Source organism: Pseudopipra pipra, chromosome 21 (assembly GCF_036250125.1).
Source record: "Pseudopipra pipra isolate bDixPip1 chromosome 21, bDixPip1.hap1, whole genome shotgun sequence".
NCBI classification, from domain to species: domain Eukaryota; kingdom Metazoa; phylum Chordata; class Aves; order Passeriformes; family Pipridae; genus Pseudopipra; species Pseudopipra pipra.
In genome coordinates, this window is record NC_087569.1 from 10,375,638 (window position 1) to 10,392,675 (window position 17,038).

At 55.0% G+C, this 17,038-nt stretch overlaps 1 protein-coding gene across 2 annotated transcripts; it reads right to left on the reverse strand.

Moving 5' to 3' along the window:
* Nucleotides 1-8,945: 8,945 nt before the first annotated feature.
* Nucleotides 8,946-15,925, reverse strand: DYNLL2 (dynein light chain LC8-type 2). Of its 2 annotated transcripts, XM_064678108.1 has the most exons (3): nt 15,782-15,925; nt 12,413-12,551; nt 8,946-10,805 (listed from the first exon to the last, which is right to left on the reverse strand). In XM_064678108.1, exons 2-3 carry the CDS (start codon nt 12,542-12,544, stop codon nt 10,668-10,670), a joined length of 270 nt encoding a protein of 89 aa, XP_064534178.1. In that variant the 5' UTR covers nt 12,545-12,551; nt 15,782-15,925; the 3' UTR covers nt 8,946-10,667. The 2 variants fall into 2 exon arrangements, with proteins under 2 accessions (XP_064534178.1, XP_064534177.1); XM_064678107.1 differs by lacking the exon at nt 15,782-15,925 and having other exon boundaries at nt 12,413-12,572.
* Nucleotides 15,926-17,038: the final 1,113 nt, after the last annotated feature.

Consider the following 17,038-nt stretch of genomic DNA (forward strand, 5'->3'; position numbering starts at 1 on the left):
CCGCCCGCGCCGCCATGGCAACCGCAGCTTCCGGGGCCGCGCGGGTACGGCGGCCGGGAGGGGACAGGGACGGGCACAGGGACGGGGACGGGCTCGCGGCAGGTGGCGGTGCCGCCCGTCTGTGGGACATCCCGCCCGGGCACCGCCGGCTGGGCTTGAAAACTGTGCAACCACAGAGTCACCCGCGTTGGGAAAGGATTCCAAGGCCGTCGAGTTCGGCCGTTCCCCCAGCACTGCCAAGTCCGTCACTAACCCACGTCCCCCAGTGCCACATCAGTCCCTCCAGGAATGGGGACTCCAACCCTGCCTGTGCCAAGGCTGGACACGCTTTCCATGAAGGATCGTTCCCAATATCCAGCCGGGAGGATGTGATGGCTGTGACCCAAAATGAGACACGGCCCACGGCTGCTCCTGTCCCACACCCTCATCTCTCTGTCCTGAACACAGGTCTGTCTGTACCTGTTTTAGGCACAGACACAGGACATTCAGCCCTGGGGACACTGGGACCAGTGGCTGGGAACAGGAACCCCGTCACCTTACAGACATCCATCCAGACAGGATCTGCACCTCACTGGAATTAACTTCTCATTGATGGGTACCATCAATCAGCTGTCTGTGTCCCGCCATTCCCTGTGAATAGGATCCTGGGAGAGCAGCCAAGGACTGAAAGGCCCTGGTTGATGGGGACATTCACTTGAACAGGGCTGAGCCAAGTGTTCCTGCCTTGCTGCACGTGGACCTCTGCCAGCACTGGATCTGCATCACCTGGGAGAGAACAGGAGGGCTCAGGGGCCAGGACACCGTGTCCTCTCCTTCCATGTCACAGCCAGGCAAAGCCTTACCTCTGGTTTACCTTCCTTCCATTTCCCTATCACAATGACCACCTTGAGTAACAAAAGTACATGCTGTGCCACCAGTGCCCTGGGCTGGCTGGTTGTGGCTAATTGCTCTGCTCCTTACCTTTATCATCCCATTTATCCTTTACAATTGGATCCTCAAAAGACCCTAATTTTCTGCAAGGCAGGCACAGGGAAACTCAGCACAGAGACAGCCCCAAGCATGTTATTATTGCTGTGCAGGGATGATTTTAGAGAGCTCTGTGCCAGCCCAGCCCGGACATTGCTCCGAGGGGAGCAGCTGCTAGGGGTGGGTAAGGATGCTGTGGTTTTGGGAATAAGTCCACTGAAGCCACTGATGTTACACTAAGACACATTTTACCAGTGCCTGGCAATACTCCGGGTTTACTCACCCCTCCAAATCCCCAAACTGCAGCTTCCAGCAGTGGCCAGGAGGGAAAATAGCACAAGTCCTCCACTGTTAAACATGCTCTGCTACTATCATGCAAATACATCTGGTTCAGCAGCTCCAAGCAGACTTCAAAGGACAGAGAAGTCATTAGAATCACAGTTCAAAGAAAAAAGTGAGCAGCTGGTCTAGGCCATCTGGTAGGGGACATAAAATGGTCTCTTTCTTCCCCTGTCAGTCTATGAAAATTTCATTAATTGTAGGAACATCTTCCAACATTAACCAACATCATATTGTTAAAAATGTAAGTCTTAATAAATCATCAAAACTGATGTCTTAGGGAAGCAAGGAAGCTGCAGTCTGCTGGGGTCTTCCCTCCCCCTAGGACACCATGCTGTAATTGCAATTTTAGGTTGGTGTTTTCGAAGCAAATTAGTGGGAATTGGATTCCTCAGCTCCTTGGAAGGCCTCAGGGAAGAATGTGGACAGGGTGGTTCCCAGGCTGCAGAGGAATCTCCTTCAGTATTGATTTCAGGAGCGACCTCTGGCTTAAAAACACGGAGAAAGTGTCCTCCCTGGGCTGCATCACTTGGGCTGGGTCCCACCAGCCGTGATCCTGCCAGGATGGGGGCTCAGCCTCAGGACAGCTGAGCCTCAGACAGACCAGGGGAAGCTGGAACAACCCCCAGCCTCCCTGCAGCCCCCAGCAGACCCCCTATCCAAGAGGAATTCCAGCTCTGGTGGGGTGAGCACAGCTCAGCAGAATCCTGTGTTAGCTGCTCTGATCTCAGGGTCCCCAGGAGCTCCTGGAGATTGATATTCCTGTTGAATATATGGATGACTTCCTTGACATTCAGGCAGGTGGTTAATAACACAGAGACAGTGCTGTGGGGAAGCCAAACTGAAGAGGAGCCACAGGAGAGCTCCAGGACATGGCAGGTACCTGCTGAGCCTGAAGTGGTGGTGACCCGGAGCTGCTGTGGCTCCCCTGGCCTCCTCCTCCCCTCTCACATTCATCAGCTGTGTCTCTTCCTGCAAAAGGCAAAATGGAGAGAGTTCATCTTAACCTGATCACTCTGGGAACACAACTGGTCCAAAACACTGAGGGGAATTTCGGGGGGTTCAGTCCCAGGTTTTCCTGGATGGCTGTTTCCATCAGTCCTGCCTTTGCTCCTCTTTCCTGTGACTGTCCAAATTTACTGACTTTTCACTTCCTATCAGAAGCATTTCAAAGCTCATGAGAAACACTTGGACCTAAAAGAATCCTGATCCTCTGGGGTTCTCACCCATCAGGGAAGTGCACAGGCTGCCTGTGGAGCATCTCCGTGGGTTCCAGACCAGTGTCCTGAGCTGTGCTGGTCCTCAGGTGACCTGTTCAGGTCAGAGCAGCAGAACAGGCTGGGGACAGGAGCATCAGGAACACTGCCCCAGACCTGAGAGATGGGTGAAGGGGCAGGGGCTGTCCCAGGGAGCCCCAGGGGTACCTGCAAAGGTGCACACACAGGTGTGGGAGGGGATTCAGCCCGTGCCCCTGCCTGCACCACGCTCTGCATTTCCCACTCTCCAAAAGCATGTGCAAATTCAGCCCTTGGTGCTTGGCTGAGTGTCTCCCACTGCCTTCCCAGCTGTTTTTCCAAGCTCTGGGCCAGCTGACTGGACAAACAACACTGGCTCCGGCCTTGTTTGCCACTGAACAACAGACACAAATGCTTGAAATATTTTCCTAATCTCATTTTCTCATGCAAACAACTGCAGGGATGTCAGGGATGTTAATCCAAGGCAGCAGCAGAGATGGGACGTGCAGTCTGGGGAGGGAAGGACCCAGCCAGGGATCATCCACAGCCCCCCAAGCCTCTCCATGTGCTCTCATCACAGAAAGGTGCCTGTGCTCACACCCACCCCAACCTGGACCCCACCTGGGTGCAGGTGCCCTGGTGATTTGGCCAGTGAGGATAATTCTCCCCCTGCAAGGAGGGCCACTGAAATTCCATGGAAACACCACGGGCTGGGGTCACCAGCCCTCCTGGGAAGGGGGCTGGGGATTCCCAAGCTGTTTCTCCTGGAAGGAGTGCTGGCTTTATTTGACTGTGGACCCGGTGAGCACATTTTGGAAACCCTCCTACTGCCCTCCCCTTGTGCTCCTCTCCTGGGCTTTATCTCCCCAGAGCTGGCAGAGGCTGGGATGTTTCCAGGCCTGCCTTCCCCAGGAGATGGTGGGGACCCGGGGGACACCAGAGAAGCCTGGCTGGTGGCAGCAGAGCCTGCAGACACCTCCCTCTCTGTACAAAATAGCACAGACCTGCTTTTTTAGTCTATACCTAAATCTGTTTTCATCCACTGCGTGTTTACAGAAGAGATGCATTCAATTAACACAGAAAAACAACTTGCCCAGCCCAAGAGCAGTGCAGGAGCAGGGGTGCCATCGTTACCGGGGGGCTGGATCCCCAGGAAGCTCCGTGAGCCCTCGGGAAGCTGCTGCCAGCAGAGCAGGGACCACGGGACCCGAAACTGCAGTGACTTGCTGGGAGCTGGAGTGTGCTCTGCCAGCACCCTGCCAGGGACGCACACCAAACATGAGCTAATCTGGACAAAAATAGGAGTGAAATCATAATTCAGATGCATAATTCATGTGCATAATTTTGTCTTTGCTGTATATTCTCCCGGGATGTATTCTAGAAACTGCTTTCTCTCCCCTCCCCTCCCCGCTCCCGGCCTTCCAAAAAGTGCCGTAGATGCAAATCATTGGAGGCAGCAAGAGGTAGTAGCTTTGCTGGGTTACTAAATAAATGCTAAATTTGTCTGAGTTTCTAGCCTACATCTTGGCAAGTGATGCAGATTGAAGCTGGTGGATAGACACGCAGCCTTGTGATAATCACAGGATTTTAACTGCTTTCATTGTGAGCCCTGGCTACTGATTGTATCTGCACGGAAAACTGTAACAGTTTGCACTTGCAAATGCTAAAAATGTTAAACAATAATGGCAATTAAGAGATAATTATAGTTATTCTCAAGCAAGGATTGTAGTTAAGACTCCAAGAAGACATCCCAAACGAGCAGGAAGCGTTGCCCTGTTTACTGCACAGACTTCAAGCTGCTTTTTCTACGGTGTGAGATCTGCCAGATTTAATTGCTTAATGATTTTCTATAAAATATTTAAGCACCACGGTATCTTTAGCCAGCCCAGGCTCTGCCTGAACTGCATTTATCAATCAGAGGCAGAGACTGAGCCCTGGCCTGGCACCCAACATTTGCTGAGTCACCCAACATTTTCCTTCTGCTAACGATAACAGGGAACAGCTCCAGGGACCCCCTGTCAGCACCCCGGGGCGGGGACCCTGCTGGAAGGGGCCACATGGGTGCCATGCCCTGGTCCCCCTGCAGGCCCTGGTTTCAGAGGGACCCCTTGCAAGGGGGGTCAGGGTTTACTCCATCCAGGCTGACCCACGGAGGAGCAGATGCTTTTGGCCGGGTCATTTTGAACCCTTCGAGAAAGCAGGGCTTTGAAACCCAGCCTTAGGAAGAGGTGGTGTCCTTGTCGGAGCGTTCTGGGCTTTCCTCCACAACAAAGGCGTTCCTTTTTTCCCAGAGCCATGTTCTGGGCCGGGCGCCAGCCGGCTGTGTGCGGGCTGCGGCGGCGGCTCGGCCTGGCTCCTGCCAGCCCCCGGCCTGGCCTTCCCTTCCCTTCCCGGCCGGAGCGGCCCCGCAGCGGGAAACATCACACCCCAGACCTGTAATCAAACACTGCGTGGGGAAGGATCCCTGTAAGCAGGGATTTCCGTCCCTGACTCAGCTTGGGCAGCTTGCAGGGCTCACGCCGTGTGCCGTGCGCCCGGCCTGACCTGCCTGCAAACCCCGGGAAAGCCTTTCTCCAGGGCCGAACACGCTCACCCTGGCCAGGGTGAGATGTGGGAAAACCCTTTCCTGAGGGTCTCAGTGCAGCGTGGCACCCTGTGGGAGCACACATCCAGCTCTGCAGATTCCAACCCTGTCTGTGTGTGGGACTCAGTGGCTGGGGCTGCGGGAACAAAGGGCGGCTTTCAGTGGCTCACCCCGCACAGGGACAGCAGAGGCGAATTCCTGGGATGCTTCTATGGGCTGGAACCAATGCACAGGGAGAGCAGGGATCCCAGCAATCTCCTCCCTCCTGAAAGCACTTCATTCACACCCGGGCTGGAAGGAGGCAAAAGAAAAAGCCACGCACATGGTTAAATGTAGGGGGGCCCGAATGCAGGAGGGGGTCTTGGAGAGCTCCCCCAGAGCCTCCCTGCCCACAGGTTGGGATCGAGGGCACAGAGCCCGGCTGGGTTCTGGGCAAGCAGCTGAGCTGCAGCCGGGCTGCTCCGCAACGGCCATAAATCAAGGGAGAGGCGTAAGCAAGGGAGGGAACAAAGGACATGGAGGGATGCCACGGCATCTGGCAGGGAAGAGCCGCACCAGGGGATGGCGTTGGAGGGAAGCCTCTGAGCTGGCCCCTGAGGGTCCGGTCCCACATCCTGCCAGGGGACCAGCACTAGTCCTGCTCTCCTGCCTCTCTCCAGCCCAGCCCTCGAGAGGCCTGTCAGCACAGGGCATGTGGGGACAGGGGACGTGGCAGAGCGTGACCTCTCGCCTCCCCCACGGCCCGGCAGCGCTCCCGGGACACCTCCGCGGCACTGCCCTGGCCCACCAGGGATTTTTCCACCAGGCCACAACGAGCTCTGGCACGTTGGCTCTGAGTCCCCAGCACCAGGACGGAGCGACGTGGCCTGCGAGGCTACTAGAGCAGCCTGATTGCACAGGCAGGAGGGAAAACACTGCACCAGGGCCAGATAAAACTATTCCTTGAGCTTAACTCAGGGCCAAGCCCTGCAGAGTAGCAGAGCAGAGCCTGGACTTGCCCTCCCCAAGGCTGTCCCTGCTCAGGCACAGGGACTGAGCAGGGTTTTCTTACCCCTGTGCTGGGTGCTGAGCCCACCAGTGCTTGGAGCACCTGCCACCACTGCGAGAAGGGCTGGCGAAGGCAGTGACCTGACGATGAGCAGTTATTTGTCTCGTTGGTAATGAGTTATTACTCAGCCTCAGCTAGACACTGCCTTAAGGAAGGAAACATCTGATCATCTTTTAATAAACACAGTTGGCTCCTGCGAGGCTCCTGCAGCTCCTGTATCTATAAAGCGCTCGGAGCCGCATGGCTTCTGCACAGACAGAGCTGCTGTGAGTCACCGTCTGGGAAAGGGTGTCAGGATCCTTGCTCAATAAATAGAACAAAGGAGGGAAACCTCGGGTGGGCAGGGATGGCACAGCCCTGCTTCCTTCACCGTGTGCCACCGGCCTCCTCAGGATTTACCCATCAGAGGCTGAAAGCCAGATAAAAATTATTTCTGTGTTCTCTCTCTTCATCTCAAACCTCCTGCAAAAAGAGCTGGGAGAAGGAACAGGGCCACTGGGTACTGGGTTTTCCAACAACAGGCTCTGCTCCCACGTGCCTGGGGAAGGTTAGCACTGCAATGGCAGTGCTGCAGGCTGGCTGGGAGGGAAGGAGAGCACTGACCTGCAGCATGGGTGTTCCCGGAGGAGGAAGGTGCAACTCCCAGGTCCCTGCGCTGTCACTTTGTCCCTTCTTGGAGTCCCAGGTGGTCACAGAGCAGGGGAAGAACATTGTGCCAGGCAGGCAGGGAGCCAGGCTGCCTGCTGACGGAGTCACACACCTTCTCCCGTGGCTTTCCACCATGCTCACTCTGTAGAAGAACGAATCCCAGATAATGTCTAGGAGCGACACCCATGGAGCACAGCTCCCAAACCCCAGCCTGCCTGCCCTCCAGTGCCACAAAGCTCTGCTTTGTAGGGCACTTCCACATCTGGAAGAAATACTCAGCATAGAAAACTGAGTAAGCTGGCTTGTAGGAGAGAAAACAATGTGACACTCTCGCCAACCACGAACCGCACCGTCCCCCGCGGGAACACACATCTGGAGAAACATCTGCACCCAGAGCTCGCCCCCAGCAGCAGCCTCAGCCTCCCCTGCAAACCCGCTTCCTCAGCGCCTCCAGGCAGGACAGCACACGCTGAGTTTACATTTCAATAGCGGCTTTGCCCAAACACATCTGGAAGCAGTTTCTTTCTCCAGATGTTCCCCCCCAGATACATACCTTCCCCTCAGTGTCCCAGATCCAGATGTTTCCAAATAGCTCAAAACGGAGTGGATGCTGTTGGCCTCTCCAGCATGGAAACAGTTAACGCTCCGAGGCTTCATCCAGGACACCTGTGCCTGGTGGAAACTGGAGACAAAGTGGAGCCCAGCAATGGAAAAAGTCAAAGCCAAAAGCTGTCAGACAGCTGCTGGGGAGCGGGAGGGGAGGGCAGCAGGACACAAAGCTCCATGTTCAGACCCCCCCTTGCTCTTGGCTGTGTAGAGGGAAGCGCTGCTCAAATTCAGGCAGTTTGTGTCTTCCAGGGCCCCAGTGCTACAAGGAAGATGGTTCAGGGGAAAGAGGGCTACATTTTACTGCCAAATTCCTGAAGATGCGAGCTACAGCTCCTTTTCCTTAGCCTGAAGCAGGACTCCCGCTGCAGTGACACATCCAAGGAAGCACCAAGCCCACTTTCTACTTGCATGTGTCAGCTCCGGGGCACACCATCCCTCCAGCCCTGGCAGGGCCTCCCATTCCCACCAGGGATCAATTTCCAGCAGTACCACAGCCCCCGGATAGATGGCTGGAAGGGGGGATTTCCCAGATGGAACTCAGGCTGGGAAAGTGTTTCACCTGGGGTTTGGATCAGCAGCCTCCTGTGCCGCAGCAGGCACTCAGGAGCCAGTTTCTCTGCCATTTGCTCACTTAGCTCAGCCCCATATGGCTGCACATTCCCTTGGAGCCACAGTGCCAGGCCTGGAATGCAGAGCCCCAGCACAGCCTGCCTGGTGCTTATGCACAGCAACTCCACTTCCAGCTAAAAGGCTGGGGCTACCAAGAAAAGAACATCACTCCCAGCTCCCCTAAAGTAGAAACCACCCCTGCTTTCGGGCCCTGGCAGGCGCGGGGGGAGCAGATGGGCCGTGTGTAACAGCCGGGGCGGTGCTGCGAGCGCCGGTGCAGCCCCGGGGAGCTGCTCCCTGTGAGTCACGCTGGTGTTACTGTGCCACGGCAGAGCTGCTACCCTGCTGTAGCTGGGGAGAGCCCACAGCTTTTCCAAAATATCACAGAGGCCCCAACCACAAATGTAGGTTGCAGCAGGAGCAAGATAACAAGCTGAGGGGGTTGTTTGAGGGCAAGCCCGCAGCCCCTGTGGTGAGAGAAGTATTAAACACATCAGTTCAGCTCTCAGCTTTCTCTCCAACACAGGGAGGAGGCCTGAAGGGAAAACCTGCTTTCCTGGGAAGCAGGGAGACACCTTTGTGTGTAGGAGCCAGGATCCCAGCTGCTGTACCAGCCCCTGGCTGCCTGAAGCCATTAAGAGGTCAGTCCCAGCACGTTCAGATCCAGGTTGCTTGGCACAGAACATCCCATCAGGGTGCAGCAGGACACAATTCCCTTGATCCCTCCCTGTGATTCAGCCTCTGAGCCAGGCTGGAAGTCAGCACCAGCACAGAGGGGCCACACATGCTCCTGGGGCCATTCCTCACAGACCTGCCTCCTTTGGGTCATCAGCACATTCCAGGGCAGAGAACTCACAGGTTTTGCTCAGGACAGCTGGTAAGGAAGAAGAAGAAACCAGAGGCTGTATAAATGTGTCAATTCACCTTTAATGTTTGAAAAAAAAATAAATGGTATTTGAGCCATTGCAGTTATGAAGGGAACAGATCTTGCTCCACGAGAGACCGTGAACAGATTCACATTAGACTCATGCTTGGAAAAAAACAAACCCAAAACATTCTCCTTTCAGACCCAGAATGGAGTTCTGAAGAGACAAGACCACACGAGTGCCCCGGACAGTCCAAGGCACATTACCCCAGTGCAGACATTTCCATCAACATGAAATTATGACAGCTACATTCTTTCTAGTTACAACATTGTTCTATCCATAATACAAAATTAGGCATACTTTGGATTTTGCACAGAGACAAGAAGGACTTTTACTTCAGGAAGTCGTGAACCTGGGTCACCAAGTCATTTCACAAAGCACTCCCTTCACTCTGCCCTTCCCCACCCAGCAGTGATTTGTTCCCAACACCAAATTCATCTCAGAGACACGAGGTGGGCTCAGCAGCTCAGTGATATTGCCAATGCATTAGTCAGCAAACCAAGACAAGCACCAGGGTTTGACTTGCCATCACAGAGTACTTCTCCACACCCAGATCAGAACTTCCTGCAGCGTAATCCCAAGTCAGTACATACTAAGACAACATCACTGCTGAACCTATTGGAGACCAAGACATTTGTCTGCCTTTGAAGCAGATGTCACATGAGTTTCCTTCACACAAACATCACATGTAAATTTAACTTCTTGGTACTGTGCTTTAAGAACAAAAGCAGATATCAGAACATGGAGGACAGTCCTCCAGAAATAGCTTATCAGCTACAGAAAATAAAAATAAAATTAAAACAAAAAAAGACAGTGGCCACTTACAAGTCTTCCACACGACTTAGCTTGCTTTAAGGAGAGCATCAAGTTAAGGCAGTGTTGAGACAACTGGCTACAAACATGCCAAATAGAGCTGTTGTCAGTAGTCACCAATTTGATATCCTACTCCATTGCGGGGCTGGGCCACGTGGCTTTAGAGCTCAATATCAAGGCCTAAAGACTTCAGCCACAGGATGCTGCTTTCTGCAGCAAGCAGCAGCTCGGGGGGTGGTTTTGAAGCCTTCTAGACCAGGCTGAGTTGCTTACACAAGTCTAGGTCAACGTATCAGCAGAGCCAAAGATACAGCGATGGGCACTGAGCGCGAACACGGAGGTGCCAGCTGCAAGCCTGGATCACAGTCCGAGGTGGAGTTCAACTTGGGTGTGGAAGCCACGGCACCAAGAGCCACCCCACCAGCTTTCAGGGAAGGTATAAGACCTGCCCTGAGGGTACTGGGAGAGCCAGCTCTCTACAGTCTGCAGGGTGGGACAGAGGCTCACACTGGCTTTGCTCCTCTTTACAAGATTAACAGTCTAACAGGACTCAGTAGGGAAGTCAGGGGCTTTTGGCCTGCCCAAAGAAGTTTTCCCAGCCTCAAAGAAGGAGTTACCACTGAGGGAGCTGTTGTGGAATAGTTTTATTTCTTCCCACGTAAAGGCCATTGTTTAAGCATTTACAGGTTTCCTAGTGCAATACAACCAAAAAAAGCAGTAACAAAAAAATGCCGCCTTCTTCCCAGGCAACTAAACAGAAGTAGATTTTTACTGCAACATATACACATTAAATATAGTATACAGTCCATGCAGCGGCATAGCCATGTTAGAGGGAGTCGTGGCTTCAGCCATCAGTGCATTACAGTCCAAATCTCACTCGCTCCTACTTCCTATCCAGACTTGAAGAGAAGAATTGCAACCTGACCCAAGTAAAAATAGATGAAGTGCTTTGTCTCGTGTGTTACATAGCTGCCAAAGTTTCTGCCAACAATGCAGTGCCAAGTTGGGTTGTATTTCTTGTCAAATTCCTGAAGAAAGAGAAGAGAGGCATTAAGGCCAAGAAAGCCCACATGAAAATAGTTCTAAGCACAAATTCTGAGCTTGTTCTGTTTGCATACTATCGCCTCTCCTCCCACCTGCAGCATGGTGAGATTCCCCACTGGAAGACACCATTCTATTAAGCAACCAGACCTCTGTACTGGAGCAAAACAACTCCTGAGCCTTGGAGTACCCATTAGCCCTGGGCAGGGAGAGCAGAGGCAAAAGCTCTCCTCGGAACAGCACTATCCAGGCCCTGTGTGTAGGCTACTCAGGGGAATAGTTCTCTCCCATTCCAAACCCACTCACAAAAAATAAAGTATTGGCACGTATCCTCCAGCAAGGAGCTGAAAGGTCACCTAAAAAAAAGGAAGAAGCCTGGCTTCTGCTGTTCAGGACTTTTGTACACATAAAGGGGAAAGAATCCACATTGAAAATGAGCAGGCAGATCCACAGCCCAGAGAGCACATGGAGACCAAGAGGTCAGAGGTGAGCAAGCTGAATGCTGGTTCAGTAGTCTTCTCCTACTTAACAGGTAGGATAGGGTTAAAGACCGTTTTCCTCCCTCTAATTAACACACAATTCCCAAGAACACCCTTCTCTCCCCTGAGACAGAGGCAGAAGAACAGACTCAACATCCAAGATTAAAGCTAGTGCTAGTCTCAGACAGCAGCAACAGTTTGAGTTCTTTGCAGGGAACCTTTGAAGTAAGGAAAAGGCTTTCTTGCCAGGGCATGAAGGTGCATCAAATTGCTTCCCTCCTCCCAACACACTCTCAGGATATAAAGGCCAACTTCTTTCTGGGTGCCTTCTGTTGCACTCACTCACTTTACAGGCTGCATTGCCCCGAGCACTTTGAGGTAAGTCATGCCTCAAAGTGATCTGAGAAGTCAGGAGACACCTTTGAATCCTTTACCTTCAAGCTTAGATTACAAGCAAGGCCCAAATGCCAGCCCAAGTGCCAGGACTGCACTGCCTCTGAAGTCACACCTCCCTCCTCCGAAAGCACTTTGCCTGACCATTCTGAGAAGCTGCTACAGAGGGAACCAACAGCTCCCCAGATGTCATCAAACACGAAACAATTAACAGGCTCCTGCAAATGGGGAAACACCTCTCCACCAGCCAGGGCAGCTGCTCACACTGTTTCTAACACAGCACGTTCCACAACCCCAGCAGCCACCACAAGGCCCATCCTCCTCCTCAGCTCCCATCCCAGAGCCAGGAACACACGTGCACTGCTGCCCACCAAGTGAAACATCAGAGTCATCCCACCTGCACTGGTGCTGCAAGTCAAGCAGCAGCATCTATGGAGCAGGTCCTAAGCAGAGGCTGCAGCCAGCCCTTTCCAGGCTGGCAAATCCTGAGGGACAGCACTCATAGTATGCTCAGAGCTTGCCAGAGCTCTGCCACAGCCCTCCTCTGACCTTGGAGAAGTCACTCCATCCTCTTGAAAACAGCAGTAAAGCAGACAAGAAGCCAAGCATCTTCTCCCTCCCAACACGCAAGCACGAAGCCTCAGCCACTCAGCTCCTGACAGGAACAGACTCAGGAGCTTTGGGAAGTCTCAGCCAGCACAGCCCCCTCGGCCCAGAGTTACCTTCTTGATATATGCTGCAATGTCCTTTTCTATGTTGTACTTCTCCATGGCCTGTGTAGCACAGTCTACAGCATCTTGCTGCATGTCCTCGGACATGTCCGCATTCTTGATCACAGCCTTTCTGTCAGACATCGTGAACCTAAGGCACAACATAGATTCCTTTAATCCCTTCCCAAGAAAGGAGACACTTCCTGTGCATCGGAGGTTGTCCTTTCTGTGCAGGCTGCGTCACGAGCCGACACTACAAACCCCTGTATGGCCTGGGCGAGTTTACTGGGGTTGTGTACAGCAGTCCCAGGCCAAGGTGCCCCTCGCAGTCACAGCACCAGAGCACTGGCTGGAGGTTAGATCAGAGTCAAACATCACCACCTGCATTAAACACACGCAGGAAAAGCTTCTGTGTGGGAGGAGACGGGATCTGCAGAGAGCCACAGCCCTCCTGAACATCAATAGGATACAGCCAAGTTTCCCTTCCAGGTGCACCAGTGATTTGGAACATCTGCTCAGAGCCCTGCAAGCAACAGATCCCAGGAAGCACACTAAGAGCAGCAGTGCTTTCATTCCACCCCATCCCAGGTGTCACAGTTCCTGCTGCGAGTTTAGCCTGGGAGGAGCGTTGTTCCACATTCAGCCATCATCACCCCCTCCCCTCCCTGCTGCTCTGCCACGAAACCCAGCCCTCAGCTCTTCCCACGGGACAAAGCTGGTCTGACGAGCCAGAAGCAGGTTAACACCACACTGCAGCCTGAAAACAGGGCAGTGGAAGCAAATCCCATCACAGGGCCAGCCCTCTCCACCTGGGAACCACAACACACATGCCAAAACCAGCATGGTACTGCTGGCCAGGACCTTTAGGAAACTGGGAAATGCTGTACTGGAGCCGGGTGTGCAGCCCCCTTCACTCTGTAAGTTAGTTCAGGTGCTTTGTACCAGCCACTGCAGCCATTAGATCTTCTGTGGCCTCTCTAGGGAGCTGTTCAGCACCAGGAAGTTTCCAGCACAGTTCATATTATCCTAGAAAACTGGGATTTGACAATCCCAGCCCTGCAACCTTTCTTCAAGCCCTGGAGGAGGAGCCCCATGCAGTCCTCCTCCAGACACCAGAGCTTGCCCCCATGCCCCATGGAAGGCCTGGTCAGGGGTCACATGTTACCTGGAGAACCAGGTAACTGCTCCAAGAAGGACCACAGCTGCTCACCTTGCAGCAGCTCTTACCACAGCAGATTCAAACTTTGTGGGAATAAGCTTCTTAATGGCAAGCAGTGCCTCCCACTAAGCCTGAAGAGCACCATTAAGTTTCCTAAATCCTTTTACAGCGCTCTAAGTCTTGAGGTGATACTACCAAGCGTGTTTTGAAATAGTGAAACTACACATTTTTAGCTCTGCTGTGGAGTGAAAAAAAAATCTGCTGCAATGATCACTTCCTGGAAGAGTCCCAGAAAACTGAAGGAGTAGCTTTGTTACAGCAATTAAACGAGCTTGCTACCCAGAGAGAAAGAGAATCCAGTTACATAATTGCAGCCCTCTGATTACAATACTTCAATTCTTCCCTCTGCCTGCACTTGAAGACTTCTATTGCCACCTTAATTTATACAATTTAGATACAGTCTTTAATAGAGCACTGCTATTAACATACACTAACAGCATCAGGAGGGATGACAGGAACTGAGCTCCAATGCCAACAGAGAGCACGTGCCCCTACCACAGCCCTGGAAAAGCCACGTCCAGGCAGTCTGTTCCTCTCCATACTGTGGTTTAAGCCAGTGGGGGTTTGCCTGCAGCCCAGAAATCCTGGGGGAAAAAGACACAGCTCAGAACAGCCCAAACTGCCTGTAGATTTGCAAAAGTCTTCTAGGGGTCCAGTCTGCTGGAAGAGGGAAGCAGCAGAAATCCACTTGTGGGTCATTCTTCCAGGAAAGCATCTTCAGGGAAAAAGGGCAAACGAGCTCTCATACACACCAGGCCTTCACACAGCTCCATTGCTCAGAGTTCAGAGGGCACTTGCCATTGCATAACCAGCCAGGAGTGACCTGCAAAAGGCATCTCCCTTCCTCATTGTTTAGGCAAGGAGCATCCCAGTGCAGGCCCGTGCTGCCGCGGGTGACAGCGCCATAGGAAAAAAACGATTATCTTTCAGGAGATCACTGGCCAGCCTGCCCTGCCCTGCCCACCACAGCACCCTCCGTGGTCAACCACGACAGGGGCTGGCAGTGGCTGTGCTGCCCTGCACCTGCCATGGGATAGGGAGCAGCTCCAAGTGTCACCCCCTGCACCCACCTGAACACCCAGAGCAGGGCCCCAGTCTCAGCTCATTCCCTGGGGAGTTACAGGTTGGTCCTCCCCACAAGGCAGGCCAGTGCCACCACATACACATCATAACCCTAAACCACAAGATCACAGGTGGCCCTCGGGGTCTTGCCACCCAATCTGGCCCTACCTGAGGAAAACCACAAAGCCCCAGCACATAGCTCAGGGAAAGATGGGCCTGGGAAGGGGTAATAGCACAGCCCCAGCAGCCACCCCTTCCCCAAACCAGGGCAGGATGTGGCCTATAAGGAGGAAGACCACAGCCCCAGATGCCACTCCAGGGCAGGATGAGGCCTTGGTAGGGGGATTAGGGCCCAGCCAGCACCCAACCCTTCCCTCATCAGGGTAGAATGAAGCCTCAGGAGCATAAGGCCCAAGCCCAGCACCCAATGGCAGCTCCAGCAGGACAGGCTGGGGCTTTGGGAACGGTATGAGACACAAGCCCCCTGGTAACCATTCTTTCCATCTCCAGGTTGGGACAGGGCCCTAGAAATGGGACGAGGCTGAAGCCCTGCACCCACCACTCTCCCCAGTACTACAGCAGGATCCCGAGAACGGGGACAGAGCCCAAGCCCAGCACCCACCCACTTCCCTATCAGGACAGCATGGATCCCGAGGACGGGCACGAGAAGCCAAGTCCAGCATCCATCACTTCCCCATCAGGACAGCACAGATCCCACGGATCGGGACGAGGCCCAAGCCCAGCACCCACCGCATCCCCCACCGCGGCCGAGGAGGGCCCTGGGAGGGGGTGCGGCACAGCCCCTTTCCGCGCAGGGCAGCGGGGGGCTCGGGAAGGCGCTGCCGGGAGCCGGAGCCCTGCGTGACCTTCACAGAGGGAGCCCCGGGGCCGCCCGAGGCCGCGGTGACCTTGCCCGGAGCGGGGCCGGCACCGCACCAGCGCGGACCCCCGGGGCGGGGCGGGCTCCGAGCGCCATCCACGGGCCGGTCCCGCCCGGCCACGGCCGCGACCCTCCCCCGGGGCGGCCCCGCCGCCACCGCGCACACAGAGCGGCCGGTGCCGGGCGAGGCTCGAAGACGCCCGGCGGAGGCGTCGCTCACCTTCACAGTGACAGGGCCACCCCGGGAGGGCGAGGCACAGCACCGAGGAGGAGGAGGATGGGGTGTGAGGAGGCGCGGCCCCGCTGCCTCAGCCCGCTTCGCTCCGCTCCGCTCGGCGCCCCGCGCGCTCTGCGCCCCGGCGCCGCGCCGCGCTCAAATACCGCCCCGCCCGCTGCGGCGCGCGGGCCGCCGCGCCCCCATTGGCTGCGCCGCCCCGCGCGCCGCGCCCCTATTGGCTGCGGCGCGGCGCGGCCCGCCGCGCCCGGCCCGTCCGCCCGCGCTGTTCTGCCTACATCCTGTTTCATCCCACAATGCCGCGGGGCGGCGCGCGGCGGGGAGGGGCGGGGCCGGGGGGCGGGGGCGCCGGGAGGGGCCGGGGACGGTGTGAGGGGACGGTGTGAGGGGAAGGTGGTTCCATGGGGGTTCCGCCGCCTCGGGACCCCCATCCCCGCGGGGAGCCTAATCCCTTGAGGGGGGCTGATCCCTCAGAGGGGGCTCTGCTGCCCTAGGGGGTCAAGATTTCTGCTCAGGGGGTCCCCTCTGCCTTGGGCAGCCCAATGCCTGAGCCTGAACCCCTGTGAGGGACCCACTGGGTTGGGTAACACACCACAGTGTTCTCCTGGAGCTCGCTGTAAGCTTTTCCTCCACCACCATCCCCACATGTACATGTTTCCAGGTCACTGCAGCAGGTGCTCAGTGTCCCCCAGCAGGACTCAGCATCTCTCCAGGCAGATCTCCCACTCCCGAACACATCAAGAGGGTTCTCACATTTCTTGGGGTTCTCCTACAGACACCAAAGCATGGGGAATGCCCCGAAAAGTTTGGGGAATGACCAACTTTCTCTATGGTCCACTGACCATCAGCCCCACATCCTGTGGAAGCCATTGCTTTTCCTCTGGGATGCCTCAGGGCGTCCTGCCAGGTCCTTTTCCAGCCAGGTCGAGTCTTTCATGTGGAAAAGCTGATAATATCCCAAACCCAAGTTCTGTGCTGCTGAGAATTGTCCCTGCACCGCAACGGAGCTCGGGGGTGACGTGGCTGTTCGAGCAGCATCATATGTTCACCCTGAGAATGTGGGATGTTCCCTGTACACGTGAAAGCCAAAGTAAGGACAGAGGGGAGAATAAAGCCCTCCTGTTCACACACCTGCCTGTGAGGTCTCACGGAGTCTGGCAGTGAGGGAGCACCGGGCCAGCAGGACCCTGGCACGCAGAGGTGACACCGGTGCTTCAGACACTTGGCTTTCCCGCACAGGGA